The 23,080-nt window shown below is 39.8% G+C and overlaps 1 protein-coding gene across 5 annotated transcripts in view; it reads right to left on the bottom strand.

The window, feature by feature from the left end:
• plxnc1 (plexin C1) overlaps positions 1-22,387 on the bottom strand; it is a 28,113-nt gene extending 5,726 nt beyond the window's left edge. For 3 of the 5 annotated variants that reach the window (XM_046378725.1, XM_046378724.1, XM_046378723.1), the window contains exons 1-27: positions 22,116-22,385; positions 19,846-20,958; positions 16,768-16,890; positions 14,099-14,233; positions 13,904-14,004; positions 13,704-13,809; positions 13,450-13,615; positions 13,208-13,310; positions 12,454-12,529; positions 12,027-12,068; positions 11,783-11,916; positions 10,826-11,005; positions 9,909-10,017; positions 9,351-9,527; positions 9,097-9,264; positions 8,871-8,970; positions 8,668-8,769; positions 8,105-8,208; positions 7,961-8,002; positions 7,748-7,872; positions 7,074-7,272; positions 6,087-6,233; positions 3,237-3,405; positions 2,092-2,192; positions 1,034-1,109; positions 520-554; positions 341-436 (exon numbers count right to left, since the gene is read on the bottom strand). In XM_046378725.1, the coding sequence (XP_046234681.1) occupies positions 341-436; positions 520-554; positions 1,034-1,109; positions 2,092-2,192; positions 3,237-3,405; positions 6,087-6,233; positions 7,074-7,272; positions 7,748-7,872; positions 7,961-8,002; positions 8,105-8,208; positions 8,668-8,769; positions 8,871-8,970; positions 9,097-9,264; positions 9,351-9,527; positions 9,909-10,017; positions 10,826-11,005; positions 11,783-11,916; positions 12,027-12,068; positions 12,454-12,529; positions 13,208-13,310; positions 13,450-13,615; positions 13,704-13,809; positions 13,904-14,004; positions 14,099-14,233; positions 16,768-16,890; positions 19,846-20,883 (3,954 nt within the window). In that variant the 5' untranslated portion in view covers positions 20,884-20,958; positions 22,116-22,385. The other 2 variants (XM_046378722.1, XM_046378726.1) reach the window with 2 other exon arrangements.
• Positions 22,388-23,080: the final 693 nt, after the last annotated feature.

The raw sequence follows: 23,080 nt of genomic DNA, 5'->3' as shown, positions 1-23,080 counted from the left end.
GTATGCAATTCCAGATGAAAGAGCCTTCTACTCTTAACTGAGTTGAAAATAAAAATGCTTAAATGTGATATCTTTCTTTTTTTCCTACCCATTTTCTTCTCTTTCACACACATAGTGACAGAGTGCTGCCAAAACTCAGGTGACCTACAATTAATGTTGTGGTTGAAGACTACAGAAGGAGCACTGAGGATGCTCAGTTATGTGTCCCGTGTAGACACAAAGGAAGTTGATTCTCTAACTGAAACATAAACACACCGCCACTGTTCATAAAAATAGCTGTTAGCTGCTACTCTTGCGGCATGTAGAGGTAAAATGAGGCAGTGTGACTGGTTCCTCTTGCCTTGGTGGAGAGCAGCTTGGTGAGATGCACTTCCTTCAGTTTTAACTTCTTCCTCTCTGGGTTCTTTCTTTGGTCCTCGTCTACATCAGGATCAATCTGCAGAAAAGAACCATTACATTAAGAAATGATGAACGAGTGTGCAACACGTCTGCAAACATAAATCGCTCGCTGCCTCTTACCAAGTGGAAATATTTTCCAGAGAAGTTCTCATCATCTGAATGAAAAACAAATAACAGAATTTAAAAGTGATCAAAATCTTCTGACTCAATTGACCCAAGTCATAATCACATGACCTACGTTCCAGCTTTAGTACACATAACAACAACTCAGCCAATTGCTGATTACGACTGTTAAAAGTGGTTGAAAGCTTGGGAAAAAGGCAGGTGAGAGGAACTTGAGCTGAGGAATGGAGCTTATGTATCCAACCATACTGAATGAACTTCCCTGCTCAAAATGTCAACATTCTCATCTGTGGCATAGAGGGCCATTTCTGACATCTGTTTCTCCATTCATTTTAAATGAACAGCTAAGTACTGTTATAGCCTCATCAATAACCAGCTCTGAATACAGAACCCACCAGCTGTTCGCCCAGTAAAATTAAATCTAAGTCTTGTTAACAAAACATATACAGATATATTACAGAACTATTTCTTTAGGGGTTAATTAAGCAGTGTTTTTTCTCTCAGCTCTTACCTTTCAGACTTCCCTGCGGGCTCAGAGGAGGATGAGTTTTCCTTGAAAGCACTTTGATTGTCGCTCCATCAGGAACCTGCAGGAGCACAAACAGAGCGACACACAGAAAGTTCAGCAGGTGACATTTTACTTAATTTAACTGCCTTGAAACTGCTGCATTATAATCATCTGATGTTGCATGTCTACAAACATAAACCACAAACATCTCCCCAGACTACTGCATCAGACATGCTTTCAGTTTTACCCTCTTTCAATTTGACCTTGTTTTTTTTTGCATTGCTGTACGAAAAAAGAAAACCACAGCTACCCACAGAAATCCCTGTAGACACTTGGTTAATACTGGACTCAAGTGTTACCGCTGCAAAGGGGTGTTCAAGTAACACCAGCAGCTTTTGAGGAAATTTAGAAAAGACAATTTTACTTCATATTAAGTACCGAAATACATCTCCTCAGAACTGGGTGTTACAAAGATCTCAGACAGCAACACTATATTGTTTACTAAAGAGTTTGTAATATGACCGACATAGTGCAGGCCTCAGGCTATCAAACTACTCATGTGCTGGGGTCCATATTTCCCAGCTCTGATAGCACTCTTACTCAGCTGCATCATTTAAAACAGATACTTCTTGCTGCTATTTGGTTCTTTAAGCATGTGACGTTACAAAACCTTTTCTTCTTAAATCTAATCTGTCAATGCTTAAAATATAAGATCAGATATTTGCAACAAAGGATTTGCTATAAATTTGTTATAAACAAATGAAGCCAGTGTGTCAAGCCATCATAGTAATTTTATATAACCACCACAGAATATAATGACATTCACTAGTGGGAGGAGGGGAGCTCTGTCAACTGACAGTCTTAGCTCCCTGTTGACTGAAACTGTGGTTTGTTTGACGCACCGCATTTAAAGGGCGTTTCTGCTTTTGTTTTGTTACAACCCAGCATCCTGACATTCACTTGCCCACACAAACACTCCGAATGACTTTCTGCATGTATTACAGAAGCTGAAAGCCTATCCTTCACTGATGCAGCCTTTATTTTGTATTCCTGTTTCTTACCTTGTAATGCTTGAGTGTGTTGAGCATCGTGACCTCTCCAATGACCTCCGAGCTCGCATCTACTTCCTCAAGGCGCACGAACAATCCATTCTTCTCATACTCTGGTGAAAAAAAAAAAGAGCACTAGATGTGGATAGATAGCGTGGAACGCCTTTCTTAAAGAAAACATGTTGCAAACATATAGTTTGATTTGTATGAGAGGCTCTGTAATTTCCATAAAACAGGAGGAACACGAGCATTTGATGCATCACCATGACAGTGTATATGGGATTGAGTCTAAATAAACTATAGTGCCCATTCATTATTAATAAAGTAACTAAGCAACCTCCGATGCTGAAAAATCAAGCCAGCGTAGGATTGCCGAATACTGCAGTTCCTCAAACGGCAACTTGAGGCTGGCTCCAAACCACCCTAAGACCTCATGCTAAAACACCCAACTTTACAGCAGAAATAAACATGTGTTACAGCCTAGTACAAAAAACTGTTTTGATTCCTAAAGCTGATGTCCGGGTTCATGACAGCTGCGAACTGATTGATTTTTATATGATTCGTTTAAATTTTATTAAGGCTTGGAGTTATGCATAATTAAGGGTGTGGCCACTTCCAGTGACAGCTAGAAACGAGCTGCCTGCTAAGCTTCAACTCAGCTAATTCGAGTACCTGAACTCTTGGCTGCGTTTGGTGCCTTTTGGAGAATATTCATACAAATATCCGCCAAGTGCCACGGCCAACTGTGTGGTCAGTTGTACTAACAGGCCGTCAAAGAAGTCTGTACTCCACTTCTTTGCCCATTGTTGGATTAGCTGAGTGTCAGGCGCTGCCAACATGGCGACAGTCAGAGCCACGACACTGAGCCTCACATATAGCTCGTCATAAACCTGAGTGACATCACAGAGACTATGTACATGTTTTATAGAGTTTAAGGAAGAAACATGTCACCAAGTGCAACAGTGTGGCTCCTGGGTGTGTTCTAGAGCAAACAGGAAGAAGATACATCGGGCTTTGGCAGACCTGTTAGTCAGATCAGTTCAATGTGTTGATTCTTTAGTCACAGTATTATCCCTGGAGGGAAATTCTTGAATTCAGTATTCAGTTTAATTCAGTATTAAAAGATACAGGAATAACTAGACTTTTCTGTTGCTTACCAATACAAATGTCACTGAGGATGGTGTTGTAGGGGAAACCAAACTTGGCCTTGAAGGTGGACAGGATTTTCTCTTTAACCTGCTCCACAGTGTCACAGCTGAGAGCACTGACCTCGAGGGGCTCGCTGACCTCTCCATCACTTCCCACTGCAAACAGCACCTTCAGCTTCTGCACACAATACACAGAAACACAGGCAAAAGTGACATTTAAAAAACTACCTCTAATTTGCGGCATAAATTTCTTCATTGATTCGTGAGCTTACTTACTACAAATCTATGCTAGAATGCATGTGTGAGAAATGCCTGTAAGCTTACCACACTAGCACAACAGACAGCTGCTTGTATTTTTGCATTCACGTTAGAAAATAACCCGCTCAAATAACCACTAATGCTAACCTGATCATGCAAACAATAGCACGGAAATGACAGCTGCATATTGCAATACATCAGGGTCCTTTGAGGAAAGGTTTGCTTAATGAAAGTTAACGATTAGTTAATGATTTCGCAGCAATGTTGTATGAGTTAAAGTATCATCAGTCTCCGTCTTTCATCTGTTAAAATCTTAATTTTGTGGCTAAAGCACATACCATCTAATGGATGAAAATGAGCAGGAAAGTGAAATGATGGTTTGTTAGATTAGATAAAATGTTAATGCCTGGTGTAGGCCAGCTAGCAACAGAGAGAAGGGAACACAGAGTACTGACTGTGCATCAAAGTGTGTCACATTAGAGGAGTCTGCTGGGGGTAACTCAACAGATTAATTGTTGTTCCTGTAACAACATTTGCAGAAGTGTGTTGATTAATGCAAATATACCGTTCATGTGCTGAAATCTAAATAACATGAAGTATTTGTCAGTAGCGCAGAAATGTCCCATAAATGTCTGACTGTTTAGTAGTTAGTCTTATCAGATTAAAAAGCTCATGTCAAACATTCAGAGTACAAAATATTAAAGCCTCTGAATCGTTGAAATTACACCATTTGAAATCTCAAGTATTTGTCTTATTTTTGACCAAAACCGTTAGATTTGATTGACAAGGTATCCAAAAAACTCCAAAACTGTTTTCCAGATACTTATTCAAATATTCCTCAGATTCTGATTGGTGCATCTAGAAATGTGTGACATTTCCAGTGAAGCCTGTCCACTTCAAACTAAAAAGCACAAATACAGAAATCTCTCATAATCCATCGACATCTTAAGGAGAAGGGACATTCATTTCAGGACAATAATGTTCACATCTTGGATAGGGAAGAGAGAGGAGAGAGAGGTGAAGGAAGCCATCTATGTCTGCCTGGAACAACCTTCCCTCAACAGAGGCGGTGGTCTGCGCAGTGCAGCCTTGAGATCCCTCCCCAGGAGACTTGCACCTCATTCCCCCAGGAACCATGTGACCCTTACAAGTCATACGATGAAAGGGAGGGTTGATGACCCATTTAACGAGTCACACTGTGGCTTTTGGGGGGGGTGGGCAAGTCACCTCTGACGAGTCACATGACGGCTGTGTGCGACAATGACTGAACCCCTTGCAGTCGTGTTGGCTGGGCGGGTCTACCATCTAGCTTTAATACCTGGGATTCCCGACCAGTTAATCAGAACTGAAGAAGCCTGTCTGTCTGACGAGAGGCGAAAACGTCTTCGCTTTTAAAATCCAGTTGCACCAACTTGCGCTCTTCTATGCATCCTGTTATCCACTTGTTAACACACTGAGCTGAGATATTTCATTACTTAAGGAAATATTACAACTATATTAAGACTAATACACTTATGTCTGCATCTGGTATCATCAACCTCTCTGTCTAGCTCTGGGTGGGAGGGTGTGTTCATACAGTATGTGGATTCACTGGTGTGTTCAGTGACGTTCCACTTCATTGAATTATTTTTTTGTTTTGTTTCTAGTATCTACAGTAACTGTAAGGATTTGCTTCCTTAAACAGTTTTGGCTTAAAATGTGGTCTATTTTAGGGTTTCACTTCATCAGGAATAGCAAAAAATGTAATCAAAGAGCAGATACTGTGTCTTTTCACTTCCTGCAAAAACTGGCAAATTAGCTCCAACATCTGGAAGACGTCCAATGTCTAACATTTTCAGTAAAAATTTAATTTTCCTGTCACCAAACACATCTGCTGTAACCAAACATCTTTCTTTAGCTTTTAACTCTGCTTTACAAGTCTAAAAGGTGAATTCATTGATATTTTGCTCAACAAACAGTAAATATTCCCTGTTTATTAAGCAATGTGTTAAGTCTTCTGAGATAAAATCTGTCTGTGGGTTTCAAGAAGTATTTCAGAACATCTCTGCTGTGCAGCTACCAGGAAATTGTTCTTTTTTTTAACAAGCAGTAAATCACCAATGTCAAGCTTTTTAAAGCTGCACTGCTTTACATGTTCAAAAGAACCTTAAAAATACTTAGAAGAGGAAGTTCAGTAGCAACTGCTGTGCACTAACAAGCTATTTCTACACAGTCAGTGCGAACATCCTCATTCTTGTCTTGCCGAATAAGGCCAAACCTGAAAGTGTTCACACAAGTATAAATGTGCAAAAGAAAAAAATGACTCACTGTTTGTAATTTAATATCATGACATTGCTTTTGATGACAGCTGGAAGACTGGGGGGAATTGGTTATATATTTCATTATTCGACGGAGTCTTAGTTATTTCAGGTTTTTACTGTAGCAGAACAAAATAAGAACTACAGATTGGGAAGTTTTAATAATTGCTTCCACAAATACAAACATAGACTCAAATTGTGATGCACCATGACATGAAATGACCTCTTGTTTGGACTCATTGTGCAAATGCCCCGAGATGTAAAAAGTGAGTGTGTGTGTGTGTGTGTGTGTGTGTGTACGTACCAGTGAGCTGAATTCTGGAGCCTGCCACAGCAGCCAATCCTCACTGAGTGTGTACAGAGCTTTCTCTGTCACACAGTCCACAGGCCCCTTTGCAGTCTGCTGTGTGAGAGCGCTCACCATCAGGAACAGATGCTGGCCGACACTTTCCTGCCCAAAGCCAGAAACAAAAACTCAGTTGCTCAAACAAGGTACTGTGCAAAGCGTTTTAAAGTGTCAGCCAGAGCAAGAAAGTTTAGTTTGTGGAATTTTTGTATTTGGTTCTTTCCAGTTTACAATTAGGCAGAAAAAAGAAACAATCAAAAGTTAGTTATAGGACGGAGCATAGTTGAGGGATGAAAAGTCAGTTCCCTTGCGCTTGGCAGAAAATACTGCACTAAAATAATTGCACTCCAGGAATTATTTATCAAAATGGGAAACACAGCCTAAGTGAGGACCTTCCCCAAACATGAATATATTGTACAAACTGTAAAACCACTTGGTTTCAACACCTGGATTCTAATGTATGAGCTGATCTTTTCTAGCCTCAAAGAACATGTCCCTGTTCATTTCACACATTTGTGTTGTGTTGACATTGAAATTGCTACAGTGTTCCCATACACAAAGATGAACGAAGACTGCTAAAGCCATGTTCTTAGAGGCTGTACTTAGGTACAGTGATGCTTTGAGTTAAATGTTGACATCAGAATGTTAACAAGCCTATGATGACACTGTTAACATGGTGATGTTTAGCAGATATGATGTTTTTCATGTTCATTATTGTAGATTAGGGTGTCAGCATGTTCATGTTTGTTAATCAGCTCCAAACACGAAGCACAGCAGAGGCTGATGGAAAAGTCATTAGTTTTGCAGATGTTCATAAACCTAAATTCTCATCAGTCTGTAACAAAGTGGTGGGCCAACTGACCAACACCTATGCTACTAGCATGGCTAAAAATATCTGGCTGAAGATTTACAGCAAAGACTAAAAGACAAGTATGAGCAACTGACCCGGAGAAAGCCGTAGAGGCAGACAGACATCCAGTTAGTCAGCAGCTTCTCCACAATGGACTCGGTGCGTCGTAGCAGCAGTTTAGGCTGAGTGTTGCTGTTTTGCTGCATCAGATCCTTCAGGAGGGCCTCCATTACCTCCGTCAGGTACGTCAAGTTGTTGTGGAGAGCTACGGTCAGCAATGATGCTAACACACACCTGGGTGGGAGAAGATAAAGGTGAGGAGATAACAGCAGACAAGAGGAGGACACAGGAGGTGAGTTCAAGCACATTATATTATATATATATATATTGGCAGAGGAAGAAAAGGGTATAAAAATATTGTGGAAGTATGAAGAGAAATATAGAGGAGAGCTTAGACAGTTTTGAAGATTCAACAGCAATTTTAAAATTAAGATTTTTTTACTACTACAGAAAAGACCGAAGGATGAAAGTGAAAGTGAAGTAAACAGGATAGACCACAATGGAACAATAACAGAAGAGCAGAATAGAAAACTGAAAATGGAAATAACAAAATAGACAAGAGCAGACAAATAGTTGGAGACAGTAGACCACAAAAAGCCAGCATACGAGAACAGAAGACAGCAGACAAGCTACAAGAGCAGACTAACAATGGCACATTACCATCATACTGTATATGAGACAGTAACACAGTAAAACATCACAAACTGACTTGTCTTTGATGGTGAAGTTTTTCTGCTCCTCCAGAGCATGCACCATAGATGTCAGGAAGAACTGGTCCTCGATCAGCCTGGACAAGCCCTGGCAACACTCATCAAGCTGAACCTGCATCGCGTCCTGATATCATGTCAGACACAACATCAGGTCACTGACAGAGTTACAGTGAGAAGTGATAACATCAACAATATGTGGAGTCAGATTTTACCTGACTGATGTCTTTGATACACGATGTCATCAAAGATTCACCCTGGAAAAACACAAAGGTAGCTTTGATATTTTTTGTATTTCACTATTTATACCATCAGTTCATCAGGCCAGAACATTTTCTTTCTTTCTGGCTCAACTGTACCTCAGGAAAAAAGATTCTGGAGGCAAAGTGCTTGTAGTCCAGGAAGGGAATAGTTCCAACATTTTCCATCAGGTCAGCTTTCTCTGTCTGAAGATCCACAAAACCTGCAGAAGACATTTAAGAAAGGCTGTTTTTTTTTATTTTTTACAGACGATAATCTCATCTGGAATGACTGGAGGAAAACAGTACAAAGAACAAAACAGGTTTTATATATTTCTTTTTATCATGTCATAAAAACTTGTGAAGCAAGCACAGATTTGCAGGTCACAAATAAAGAGATACAGTAAAAATGGGTGTACTGTGTGTACCGACCCCAATCTGACTATGATAAAGGAACGTGTTAACTGCATTTCACACCATAATAAAATATAAACAGACAACTGCTGAACGAAAATAGACGCTCCCATGAGAGAGAACAAGATGTGTGCATGTTGAGGCTCAGTTAACTGTAGATAGTGTGTGACAAAAAAAAATGAATTATTTATCAAACACGATCAGTTGCAGTTTCATCAGTCTGCAACTTCCATATCACAAGCACACAACATGATGATGTTTAGCCTGACCTTGTCTAATGTCATTCCTGATGTCGAGCTCCAGGTCTTCCATACGCTTGTTCATTTGAGCAGTGAGCTGCTGCTGTTTACGCCGATAGATGATTACCACCACTTAAAATCAAAAACATGCAGACAAATAGCATTTCGAAAATATTAATGGTGGACCTATGTATGTTTTTGAGGATGGCAGTGGACCAAATTCATTCACTTACAACCAATAATGCAGGGTATGAGCAGAAGTACAAGCAGCATCAGAAGGAACAGAGATGAAGACTTAAGGGTCAGCGTTACCGTCTTGTCTCCATATATTATCTGTTGAAAAAACATGGCACAAATACGTTTACTACTTTGAAAAAGAAAACTTTTACTACTGAGTGGCTGCTAATACTTCTGAGGACTTTGCACTGTGCTGGTGTAAAGTGTTACTGAGAAATTTACCTTTAACTGCTGAAATTCAGCATGAGGTGTCATTTGAATCTCGCAGATGAAGGAGTCAGTCTCATTGCTGGTTTCTTTGGCTTCCATGATGCAGGGATAAGGTTTTCCTTCATGGATGCCCAAAACTGACAACTCTGCTATTGTCATGTTCAGTTTGTCTGCCATTTTCTGAAGTGATAACAGAAACAAATGCTCACAAATGCTTGTGTATTCACGTCCTGTATTTGTTTGCATGTGCTACAAAACTGCATTACCTGTATGGTGATGCGGACATCATCTCCTGTCCTTGTGGTTGCGAAGCTGGTGAACTCAGGTTCTGGATAGTAAGTTATTGTCATGGGGCAGATCAACGTTTCATTGGCTACTTTCAGAAACACATTGCTTTTAAAATTCTCAACAGTCCCCATTGCAGGTGTGTCGTAAGTGAGATTCTGTAGAGAATTCAAAAAACATTCAGTGTTAAATACAACACAATATCAACTGGCATAAAAGTGTTTCCAGATGATGTAATATGCCATACTCCAGCATCACAAAAGCATGATGTGACATGTAATAGAAAAAAGTAGGACATAATATGTGACATGCTTCATACGTACACAAGTGATGATTATGCAGTGTAATGTGATGAAACATTGTGCTGCATGACACAGTACTAGAAGATTACGCGAGACAATGTGATACCACATGATTTAATATAGTGTAATTTGTTGTGATACAATGTTACATTATACCATGATGCAGCATGATATGATGTTCCATAATTAATTTAAGATAACTGTATAATGGAATGTTGTGCATGTCTATAAACCAACCTGATAGTTGTTGTTTCTGGGAAGACTGACTTCCTGCCAGGCGGGGCTGTGTATTATGCCTTCCACAAACTCAAGGTGAGATCCCACGAGTGTGATCTTCCTTTTCCCACTGCAGGACCCAGAGCAGCAACCAATTAGAGGAGTGAAAAGCTACAACAGATTAGCCTATATGTGGCCCCTGTGAAGCTTGAAAGTTTACCACCCTACTAGTGAACCTCTCCCAAAATGTATCGTGACAAGCCACAATACGTGTTGATGTTCAGGATAAAATTGCCGAATACTTTGTCACCTCTTTATTACACATAATTGTGACAAATTAATATCTGGAGATTATTTTTCTGTGTATGTTTGAGCTATATACGCCTAATCTGTTGCAACACCCTTAAAATATCTTTAGGAGCGTTAAGGAGCAAAAACAGAAAAAAAAGCAGAAGTGTGATTTTAAGTTGCTGTAAGCAAAAGGAAGTGGTCTACTGGTGAAAGATTCTGCTTTTGGGAAGTGACCATCTTTCACCATAATGTGACCCTCAGCCTGTACGTTTTCATTCTTTTCTGAAGAAAGTGGGTTGGAACAAAAAATAGCCTGTTCAAGTTTTCATTTTTGGTTGCTTTTGGTGTTGCCAGTGCTGTTGAGAGCATCTGCAATATTAAAGAATCAATTTTAAAAATCTTTTATCACTGATGTATATCCACAGCATGTGATTTGGAGAAACTGACACCAAAAATGTTTGTTGACACATTTTCTACAGCACAGTAGCTGCTGTATCTGAATGATTTCACCTTTCACATTGTCACAATCATCTAATCATTCTTAGAGAGAAGTTGACTCAGTTCTGTTTTATTGTCACAAAAGCTTTGTCCATCAAAGTTAGCAAGTTTGTGTAAGGGGGGGAAAAAGCCAGCAAATGCTGTCATACCTGGCCCAGGTGCTGCTTGGTGCAATGTAGGTGCAAGATGGTGATGACTGGTAGGTGATTTTAGCGTTGCCATGGCAACTACCATCTGCAAGCAGAACGCACACTTTGACCACACCTTTACTGTCAGCACGGGGGATGTGAAATGTCAGGTTCACACCAGTGTTGCTCCATACATTCAATCTGACCACAACACACAGGATGACACAGAGAGAAAAGCAATTAGTTTTACTGAGCTCAACACTTTTCGGGTACTGAGCCATGCAGAACATCAGAACAACATTATGTAGAAAAGCAGAAGAAGCATAGCAGCAAAACCTGCCTCAGTACAATTAAACATCAGTTTCACCATCTAATCAAGATCATGTCTCATAAGCTGAACACCTTCGAATGATAATTGTACTGCTATTGCAACACAGATTATCTAAATATAAATAAATAAATAACGACATAGAGAATACCTCCAACATAGCATACAGCTAAATATTTGTGTGTTAAAACCTGGTCAAATCATTCAAACATAACTGAGAGCGTGCTGTATTATCTTAAAATTTTCAATCCCTAAAGCAGACGTACACTCAGCTTTAGTTTCAAGTTGCCAGTTTCACTTTTGAGGCCTTCCTGAATATAAAAATGGGACATCCGACAAATCAGCTTCTGGGTATCTGAATTACTGTAACACCAAACTGAAATTCATAATCTTAGCATGTGTGAACCACATAACTGGTAACACCCACACAATAACCTCACAGAAAATCTCCCGAATTATCTCTGTGTAGCAGAACCTTATTTTACATCAAACATCCAATTTCCAGCTTTAGTGAAGAACAGTGCACATGGAGTATTGACTATAGGATACCTCAATTCTGAATATTGGTGACATTTCCATTTCCAGTTGCCATCTCTGAAATGTCATTTATGGCAAAAGCATAATCCAAGTTGCATGTAAACATGACTCACTCTTGTGGTTTACAGTCCATATCCCCTTGGATCCTCACTCTGGTCACACTATGAAGGTTACGACCAGACAGCACCGCATGGTTTCTGCCATAGAAAGACACAACACTAGGAGAGATGGAGAAGATCTCTGGTCCCTGACAGGAAAACAAACACAAAAAGACAATCAGTATTTCATATGTTACCTTTTACTGATGTCTCTACTGAATGGTGAAGAACGTGTATGAGAAGTGAGGTATCGACTCACAGAAACGTTCATCCTTGACTCCATCATTTGACAAACACTGTCCTGCAGAAGGAAGTGAGGGGAAGACAAGTGTACTTGTCACTGTAAATGTACTATTAAGAGTTGATTCATAGTTCAAATACTGGAATAGTTCTAAAAAAAAAATAATGTGAGGTATATTTCAACAGCTACTACTAAATACTACAGCCTAATGCACATGCTTTATATGTTTGATTAACATGCAGAAATAAAAATAGAAATTAGATGTCACAGTCAGCCTAGTAAACTGCACTCAATCAGTCACCCTGTCCTCAGCGAAGTTATTTGCAATGTGTCTAAATTTTGAAGACGGACAGTGTTAACGTTAGCTAGACACAACATACATGTACAGCTCGTATGAAGTCTGGAAGAGCCGACGTTAGACAAATACAGAAAAACAAGCAATTACCTTCCTCTCTCCTTGATCTGCCCAGGAGCAGCTGTTTTTGCTCCACAGACACCCAGCCTCAATACACTGCCGACATCTGATGAGAAAACCATACTGCTGATTGCAATCCACCACAAAAACAACAAGATACTGATACTGTACTTTTCTTAAATATCATCAAAAAATTTACTATAACTTCCGGTTAGTGGTGCAATAACATTCTGCTAAAGATTTTACCTAACATCCATTTTCCCTACTGGGCTGCAAACACTTGCTGCATGTCCCACTTGATTGATTTTTATCTGGAACCTTGCAGCTCAGTGGAGGTTCTCATTACCTGAAGTTTTGGGTGCAGCTCTTACCCATTCTTCAGCCATAACAAAAGTCTTCCAAGTTATTAATTTGGTGCCAGTTTTGGAAAAAAAAGATATTTCATTTTTCCATTCACTCTTGATGGTTCATTCCAGCCCACAGGCAGGGCTCGAAATGTTTCAAAAATGTTTGTATCTATAATTGTATGTATGATTGTTTTGCTTTGTTTTCCCAACTGGCTGACTTTCAGATCACTGCAAGCATGACATTTCGTGCTATACCTTGTGCCCCAGTTTCCATAAATATCCACTCAAAGCTCACTTGACATATTCTGCGACCTAATAATTTCAGCATTGATGCATCTGACTGACTGTGTGTTTCATCTTTTTTTTTTTCAAATTTGTCAGCTCTGTTGTCTATCATTTACATTATAACATATCTCTCTACTTTGGTTTGGACTTACAGGGCAGCAGTTGGTGGCCCCTTGATGTCAGCACAGTTGGATATCTTGAGTTGTTTAAACAACTGTGTCATCCCAAGTCCAATCTTAACTTTGACATGCAGGCCTGTTAAATGAAAACAAGTGGATGCCAGATATATGGTCAGAATATTCAGCAATACATATGTTTTTATGTGATTCTTGTGACAGTGTGAACTTCATGTAATTGATTTACCAGACTGCTCTATTGATCAGAAGTCACTCACCTTCATCAGGAAGTGTGTTATTTATAAGGATGCATTTGCAATGAGGGAACTGTGGAGGGGGGCTGTCCCTCCTACAAAGCTCCCTAGAATTTTGGAGGAATTGACAGAAAAAGTTAGACAGCGCGTCCTGGCCCACAGTCAGATGTGTCTGGATAGTAAGTGTGATCTGTGAAAGAAAGGGATACAAGTGTTTGAAAGAGAAATAAGTGACAGTCACATATGATTACAGTTAAAAAAATGTACATAATCTGCACCTGGTCAGTGCTGTCCTTCACAAGTTTGTAGGAGACCATTTTCTGTTGAAAGTCATCAGGGATGGACAACCAGTTGGAGTCTTGGCAGTCATCCTCAAACATACAACTAAGAAGACAAAATTATGTTTTAACCAAGTTAATTACTAATGACTGTAAATAATGTCTGAAGGTGTCTATACTGCAGATGTTCTGTTCCTGACCTTCTTGTAGAGCTGCACCACACACAGTATGGATCCTGTGCAGACCAACAGTGCTGCACATTTGTATATGTGCTGCACTTTGACACAGGCACTCGCTTCATCTAGAACAAAGCACCAACAGGAACATTTTTTAGTGTATAGCTTACAAAATGTTGTAATCCTCATGTATAGTTTTTACATCTACAATGCATCTACCTGGTTCTGAAACGGCACATAAACATATTTACGATCCACTTGATCCAGGTGTATTTTGGGAAACACTCGGCGGTCGTCATTGGCCCTGTAGAGCACCATGGGACAGGTGGTGTGATAGTTCTTGTCCACAGCAAGCTGACAACAAGAATGCAGCTTTGTTATATTTCAGAGACTGAGCTGCTGTGTTTTGTTATAAACTGCAAGGCAAAGCCAACCTGGACGGAAGAAATTTTCAAAATATGACTACAAATATCTTTGATGTTCTGAATTTGAGAGGTCATCAGCTCAGCCTGTTTAACAAAGCCATAAAAACTCTTTAAACCCTTGAAATGATTTCTGAGAAATGAGAAGATATTCTATTTCTGAAACGTTAAATTAACAAATCAGCCTACCACCAAAACTTGCATATTAAACTGGCAAATATAAAAGGTTATAGTGTGATAGATGACAGGTGGAATTTAGCAGGCAAACCAGAACTCGAGAGAGAGCAGGTCAGAATGTACATGAAAATTAATGCATTTTCACTTATTCATATAAGAGCATGGCATTTGTGTTGGAAGGGCAACAGGCTAACCAGCAGAAAGCTAATATGGCTAATTTGAACTTGTAAGGTCGGCTTAGCTGACCAGGTATCTTAGATCATCTTTGTGAGATACCAGACTTCATAATATTGGCTTAATTGTTCTAGTATTCTCTCTTGTTATTTTACAATGAACATTATTGCTACTTCTGACTATTAGTACAATTATAAGTCCAGTCTGCAGAAGCATTGACTGTTTTTACCAACTCTTTAAAATAGAATTAGGTATTATACACCAGTATATTAGACCTGTAAAGACAAAATAATGAGAAAATTATTTGCAGCTACAGTCAAAGGCTGTGGTGATTTTTCTGAGTGGTTCAGGGATCTCTTAGAGGTCAAACCACTATCGAATAACACCAGCCTTAAGTTTGTTGAGGAAAACCTTGAGCCACTGATGTCTTCAGTGCTGTGGGGATGTTTTATTGTCCTCTGACACCGCCATCAGAGGTGAAAGTGCTGAAAACAAATGCTGGTGTTTCTGTCACTGTGTCCACATCATTTTTAGTGTATTGCCTCACATTACCACTTACCAGTACGCAGGATGTGTTGCATCAGTGTTTTGTGCCGCTTACGGTAAATGTCTAAGCAGAAGTAATGCCTACAGTGCCTCCTTCTTCAGTCTCAGACTGACCACTGTTATTTTCTGGAGTTTTTCAGGTTCTATGCTTCCCCTCTCACCTGTCTGCACAGCTGGACCTAATTTCCTTAATCAGCATATACGGAAGGCAGCATCAGCCATACTGCTGTTGCACTGCAGCTGTTTTTTTCTTGTTTGAGCTCGTTGCTAGCTGTCTGTGTTGACTTGCATCGTACCTCAACGGCTGCCCTCACGCCTCAGACCTCCCCAGGATCCGTTTGCCTGTTCTGACCGCCCACATGCTGACAACTGTTGACTGACAAATATTTTCAGTAAAACAGCCTCTGATGAACTCTTGAGAGGAAATGAGTCATAGATGTTAATAAGGAAAGAAGTCAGAGAGGTTAGACCTCTATTCAGCCCCTGTATACATCCATACCACACTGACAGTGACCCTTCTCTCTTCTCTGCCACCACTTGATGTTTTACATCACAATTCATTTCATGATAAAAATCGGAAGGTGTTTGGAAGTACTATCCTGAATGTGACAATGATAATTTTGGCAGCCTCTCGTTTTCGTTATTTGTTGTTTCTTGTTAAAGATCAGACATAATTTTACAAAAATAATAAAACTGTTCTGTATGAACAAATAATGCTAAACAAACAGAATCTGTGTAAGGTGTGACCACAACCAGACAAATACTTACAAGCAATAGACTGAATAGGTTAAGTTGTGTGTTCCAGTTAATTATAGATTTATTTAGGTATTACAGTGACAGAATCTCACTGCTGTCTTAGATGTCCGCTCCAATTTTACAATATATTTTCTAAGAGCTATCAGCTGTCTTCCCTTATGTGTTATAATTGCCAGTGAGTCACCAGAAAAGCCATTTCTCTTGGTTCTCTTCCTCTGCATAACTGTAAGAAATACACTTAGTGGTTTTATGAACATGTGAAATTAAACTTGCATGAAAGAGTCCATTGTGTCTAGCAGAGGTTTACTGTGGAGTGTTCCCAGGCTCTTGTTCAGTTCTTTAATCATGTGAGTGAGCGTGTGCAGTACAAGGACTCTCTACAGAATATAAATCGTTGTATTAAGTATGTTCAAAGAGGGGAAATGTGGCAGGGGAAATGACAAAGGGAGTGACAGGATGAACCAAAAGTAATGCAAGAAATTGGACAAGACCCCACTAAGAAGAGCAAAAAATGGAAATGTTACTTTGCCAACACTTTCCGCACTTAAACACATCAGATAAAATCACATTATGGTTCCAATTTAAAGCTGTATTGGAAGCATTTTAAACAGCTGCCTTCCTACCATTAAATAAACACTGTTGTGCAGGTAAGAAATACTGTGTTTTCCATTCAATTGTACAATAGCTTGACACTGACGATTTGTTTGTAAAAAATCCATTTTTGATACACCTTTTATGCACTCTGTCACCTGTGTTGTAGAACCACCAATTCTAAGTAAATATGTCCTTTTCCATTTGAATCTTGATACACACCTTAATGAGCTGCCCATCTCCTGTCCCAATGAAGAAAACCACCCAGCCTTTCTGTCTCACTGCCAGCACAGAGGTCATGTAGTTCTGCTTGAAGAGCACCTTCTTCGGCTTCAGTGTCTTTGGCTGTGAAACACAGACACTCTGATCATCAGATGTGGAGCCAACAGATATTTGTGCATTCTTGAAGAGTAGAGTTTTGAAGTACTGAGGGTATATGAAATAGCCAGTCAGTACTAAGAGCTCAATTAACTGTGTTGCTAGGTTGTCAAGTATATTTAAAGTGAATCATGTTAATCTATTCTGTACAGTATAGCTGTCTATCCTTATCTCTGTGGGTAAGTATGCTGTGACAGTGACACGTGAACTAGTTTGTCACCATCTTCTGAACAGCCAATTATGTAAGAGCTCCACTAATTGACCTGTCAAGCTTTTTATGGACTACAGTTTGCATTGATTGTGTAATAAACCAAGTGTCAGCAAAACCTAGTTCCTTCTATAAATATGCTGTCACCACAAGACACAACAGGACACTGCAATTGGAAATGACTTTGATTTTTGAGCTCATTTCCATTTTGGAAATGTTTGAGATTATGTAGAAACTTTCCTGGGGAAAAACCTTACTTGAGCAATTTAATAGGTTATTTACTCTAAATTCTTATTTTGTTTTAAGATATGTTTTTTGCATTATGTTTCTTAATCACAAGAAAACTTGTAGATGCGCATTTATGGCCTTGTGGCTCCACCAGAATTCACTCAAACTAGATGTCACTCACTTGTGTTATTGTGTAACCCTAACCCTAACCCTACTTTGCAAATCATTAAAATATTAAAAGGATTCTCTGTGGAAAATCTGATCTAAATAAGAGCTCTCCTCCTCTTACTTTTCAGCTGTGTGCCTGGCCTCTTTTCATTCCAAGAAATAAATACAAATAAAATAAAACACAACGTGTGAATCACAACGCTTACATGGTAGCCAGTACGGTTAGTATAGTCTTATGACTGCAAACTGCTAAGTTGTTTCTTAGACATTTTGAGGCAAGTAAAGCAGAAACAAACTGTTCTCAGTTCTCTTCGGTTGTCTTCTGTACTTACAGAGCAAGTTCTCCTCTTGTTACATTTGGTTACAGGAACTACAGGGTGTGCAGGCTGTAATCTAACGCACTGTTAATTCTCCTCTCGTCACATTCAGACCCACAGCACAATCTCTAAAAAATGCTGGGTTATTTCTACACCCAATTACTGGGTTGCGACAGTTTGACCATTTATTGGGTTATATTAGCCCATGCTGGGTTATTTTCTATAACCCAGCTGCATGGTTGGTGGTTTGGAACTCAATCTCCAACAGATACATGGTATTCTACCCACTGTCTGGGTCACTTTACTACCGGTAGCCTAAATACTGGGTTAACTCACTGAGCATTTTAAGGTCATCATCTCAAGAAGCATTTCAAAAATAAAATAAAAATGTCTTTTGTATACTGAAAATTGTGAACTGAACAAATTCTTTGAGAGTGAAATACCAGTCTAAAAAAATAGCACATGTGCAACTCCTGTGTCTGTGTACTGGTTGTATACAGTATTTAAAGAAATCGTTTTGGCTTTGTCTAGCTTGCATTTGGTAAATGTTGCTGATAAAAAGACACTTTCAACAACCTAGCAAAAACTGAGTTAAAGAGTTATGTAAGTGGTAATATTTAATAATTTATATTCTGTTAGTGAACTTTTCATAAATGCCCACAAAGCACTGGCTGCTGACAAAACATTGTTGAAATGGGCTCTAGGCACAGTGCGACCGGAAAATTCAGGTAGAGGAATCAGAATCAGAATCTGAATTCCTTTATTTATCCCCAAAGGAAAATCCTTTAAGGAGTAGGAGAGTAAGGAGTAGTGGCTGATGAGGACTCCTCTCCTTCCTCATGTCCACTATCATCTCCCTGGTCTTGCCCGTGACACATTTTGATTGCTCTTGTATTACAGGTTGGCATCAACATGGTTGAATATTTGAGGCATGAGAGCAGGCGGAAACTGAACTGGGTCCCCAGGTTTATGGTGTAGTTGAATTGTTCATTCTGTTATGTATTTTTAACTATTTGTTCTTGTACATAATTATTGTTCTTGTATATAATTACATAATAATTACATTTGTTCTTGTACATAATTACTTTTTACTGTTTTTTCAACTTTTTGTGCATTTTTCCCATTTTAAATAAATTAATTTAAATTCTATTTCTTCATTACATGTCATTAGTAGAGAGTACATTTCTAATGATTTGGCTCCTGAAAAAAACGTAACAATAAATAGTAGTGATAGATGTACTACATGAGTGATGATGATGATAAAGTACTAAGTGAGTAATTGTTCAAATGTTCCAAATTGTCTGTATTATATTCTTTAAACTTGTTTGCTTCTCTAAATAACGTATATGTGTATAACCCGCAATATAAAAAAATGAGCATAACATAATTCAACATAATTGATGGGTCAAATAAACCCAGCTAAAAAGGTTAATGTAAACCATTATTGGGTAAAAAGGTCACAACCATTTTCTGGGTTACTGTAACCCAACGTCCCTGTCAGAACAACCCAATATCTGGGTGGATTAAGCTGCCCACATGTTGGTTTAAATTACCAACCCATCTTGCTGGGTCATTCTAACCCAGCGCGTTTGCTGTCCAATAGTGACTCAGCACCTGGGTAAGAAACCACCCAATTTGGGTCGTTTTCAACCCAGTAGTTTTTAGAGAGCAGTAGAAGTAAAGATACTGTCCCGTTTTATTGTCTGAGGAAGTCGAAACAATTTATTTTATACCTTACCTTTACCTGTTATGTTATTATATTTGCCTGTTCTGTTCATCATAATCAATTAAATTACGTATGGGAATATTGACACTTCAGCCTGCGTTATGGGCTGTAATCTAAAGCGTGACCTGTTTTAGTCGACTAGTTTTGTTACTTTAACAGCACATAATAATGGAGTAAAGTGGCGTACTGCATCCGCTTAATGACCGGACATGGAACAACAACAACAACCGAGCATTCAAAAACATCAGGCTTCAATTAATGATGAAACGACCCACCGTCTGTTTTCCTTTGTTAGAGCGAGGAACACTGTGGAAATCCGGATCTGCATCCTTGTCTCCGGTGAGATCAGGGCTGATGTCAAACAGTACCAGCTCGGTGTTGGTTTGTCCTCCGTCCACACTGAACACGCCGCTCCACAGCACCGGCGGCCCACCGGGGATCGCCGAGGAAGCCAGGAGTCTGCTGTCTTTACCGCCATCAGAGATACTGAGAGTAGCACCCCGCAACGACTGAAGAGTCGCGGTTTTGCCGCCTTTGCCTTCAAGCCAAATAAGACGGACTTTGTTGCTTTTGTCATTTGAGGGCAGGTTGGCAAAAAGATAAATGATTAAATCAATCTGAAAACCATCCACAAACTCCACATTAATGTCGTCTGCACTATTGATCGCAACGCTAGAACTCTCGCCAGCAGAGGAAAATATAAGTCCTCTCTGCTTGTCGTTCGTGTTGTGAAGGTTCACTGTATCTGATCTAGACGAACAGCTGGTCTCTGGGGGGTTACTGTGATGCTGTGAAGCCGCCACAATGTAAGTCTCGATACTTGACTTCTCCACACTCACCAGGAAGCCGACGGACGCGCTGTTGCGCCATGGTGGCCCCACCTGGATGTGTTCCCTGTACAGCACAGCTGAAATGTCCTTCAGGTCCAACAACTCGCAGTAACCGCAGCCGTTGTCGACCACGCCGCAGCTGATCAGAGTTTCATTCACAACAAACGGCAATAAAATGTTAACACTGAGAGTTGCGTTCCACTTATCCGTTTCAGAAACCCGGGAAAACTTCTGGTCGTCCACTCGTGATGCTGCGTTCAAGGTTCCTCTCTGGGTCAGACTCTGGATCAGAGTCAGGTCGTGTTTCAGCTGGTACAGCTCATCCTCTGTGGCGATGTAAACCGTGTTGGTGGCCACAGCGAACTGACGGAGGGCCCCATTAAATTCAAAGACTCTCTCCTCTTCCAGGCACCGACTTGGTTCTCCCCAGAGAAGGAGCAGCAGACCGGGCAGCAGGATCATCTTCTTGCAGCGGTGGCTCATACATTAAAGGTCTCCATGGCACTTCACTCTGCTTTCCCCAGTCACTGGAGTCGTGCGTAAAAGCGCGATGCGCCTCTGTTGAAAAGAGAAGTGCTGAAAGTGGGAGGGAGCGCACCAAGGGAAACCGAAATCTTAACAGGCGCTTTGCTTACTTCTCAGATATGTTTTGCACTTCGTTTTCAAATAAAAACTATGGTGTCACCACAGAACCTGTGTGTGCAGTGATGTTTGCAGCCCTGACAAATTCCAAACGATGACAGCAACCACCTGACTAGAAAGTGTTTAATTAATTGTTTCCAACTGTTGACATGATGGCATCGACTTCAGAAAGAACCCAAGGCCTCGGTGCCTAGGGACGAGGACATACACGCCCCGTTCACCAACTCGAGCCGATCTTTTTTTTTTTTTTTTTTTAGGAAGACGAGTTCTGATTGGCCAGTTATTTATGGCCAATTTGAAGGTCCCTAGCATTACCCATCATTAGAAGGGATTTGACAGTGATTTACTTTGCATAGTTGAATATTATGGCAGTCAGTGAACGTCGTTACTTTAGTCCAGTTCTTTAGTTCAGTTGTCGGGAAAACTCAGTGGAGGGGGGGGCAAATCACTGAACCACGTCGTAAACCCTTAGCAGCCATTAATCAGAACATCTACTAGTGAAGTATATTAGGCTGAATATTTGTTTGTACTTTTATCATATTCATTAAACCATAAAAACACAAAAAACAACTTTGGAAACAGTTCGTAACATTATGTAGTTAACGTAACGTCAGGTGATTACATGATTGCTGTGGTAGGCTACCATCTTGTGGTTGAAAATTGTTCAACACTGTCCAGGTGGGAAGCTAGCAGCTAAGTTAGTCAATGAAAAGTTGGTTCATGGTGTACTTACACCATTTTCTGCGTCCGTGTGGACACAGTATGCGTTTCAGATTATGCTTATAGTTATTATGTAGATCTTGGTTGAATCCTGTGATAGCGATGTTATGTTTTCCATTAATTTAAGTACTTGGAGGCAGAAATTTGATAACACCGTCTTCCTTTCTTGACCTCTGAATGAGTGATGACGCAGTTTTTTTTTCTTCAGTTGCTCGTTCACGTTTATTTCTGTCGTGTTTTTAAATCTTTTAATCCTTCTTAGGTTACCACCTTATTTATATATTGTAACAATGATAATTATTTCTATTCCATACCTGGTCCAGTTAAACCACAATTAAAATCATTGTTCTTACCGATGTCTTGCCATGAGTAGCTGATAACGTCCGTTCGTTTACAGTGGACTAACAAGTAAATCACCGCTATCTGCCTATGTGCTACCTCAACCTGTGAAATAGTCTTTATAAGAAAGACGTTTACACCTCATCCGGTGCATTTAATTCTGTCTTTGAAACTGTCCTAGACTTACATAATAACTACAAGCATAATCTGAAACGCATACTGTGTCCACATGGACGCAGAAAATGGTGTAAGTACACCATGAACCAACTTTTCATTGACTAACTTAGCTGCTAGCTTCCCACCTGGACAGTGTTGAACAATTTTCAACCACAAGATGGTAGCCTACCACAGCAATCATGTAATCACCTGACGTTATGTTAACTACATGATGTTACAAACTGTTTCCAAAGTTGTTTTTTGTGTTTTTATGGTTTAATGGATATGATAAATGTACAAACAAATATTCAAACAAGACATCCTAATATAATATACTTCACAAGTAGATGTTCTGATTAATGGCTGCTAAGGGTTTACGACGTGGTTCAGTGATTTGCCCCCCGCACTGAGTTTTCCCGACAACTGAACTAAAGAACTGGACTAAAGTAACGACGTTCACTGACTGCCATAATATTCAACTATGCAAAGTAAATCACTGTCAAATCCCTTCTAATGATGGGTAATACAAAGGACTTTCGAATTGGCCACAAATAACTGGCCAATCAGAACTCGGCTTCCTAAAAAAAACCCCAAAAGATTGGCTGGAGTTGGTGAACGGGGCGTGTATGTCCTCGTCCCTCCGCACTGCGGCTTTGGGTTCTTTCTGAAGTCGATGCCATCATGTCAACAGTTGAAAATAATTATTTAAACACTTTCTAGTCAGGTGGTTGCTGTCATCGTTTGGAATTTGTCAGGGCTGCAAACATCACTGCACACACAGGTTCTGTGGTGACACCATAGTTTTTATTTGAAAACGAAGTGC

The sequence above is a fragment of the Scatophagus argus genome, chromosome 22 (genome assembly GCF_020382885.2).
Source record: "Scatophagus argus isolate fScaArg1 chromosome 22, fScaArg1.pri, whole genome shotgun sequence".
In the NCBI taxonomy this organism is placed as follows: domain Eukaryota; kingdom Metazoa; phylum Chordata; class Actinopteri; family Scatophagidae; genus Scatophagus; species Scatophagus argus.
Note: the sequence above shows the minus strand (reverse complement) of the source record. Positions and strands in the feature narration are given on the sequence as shown.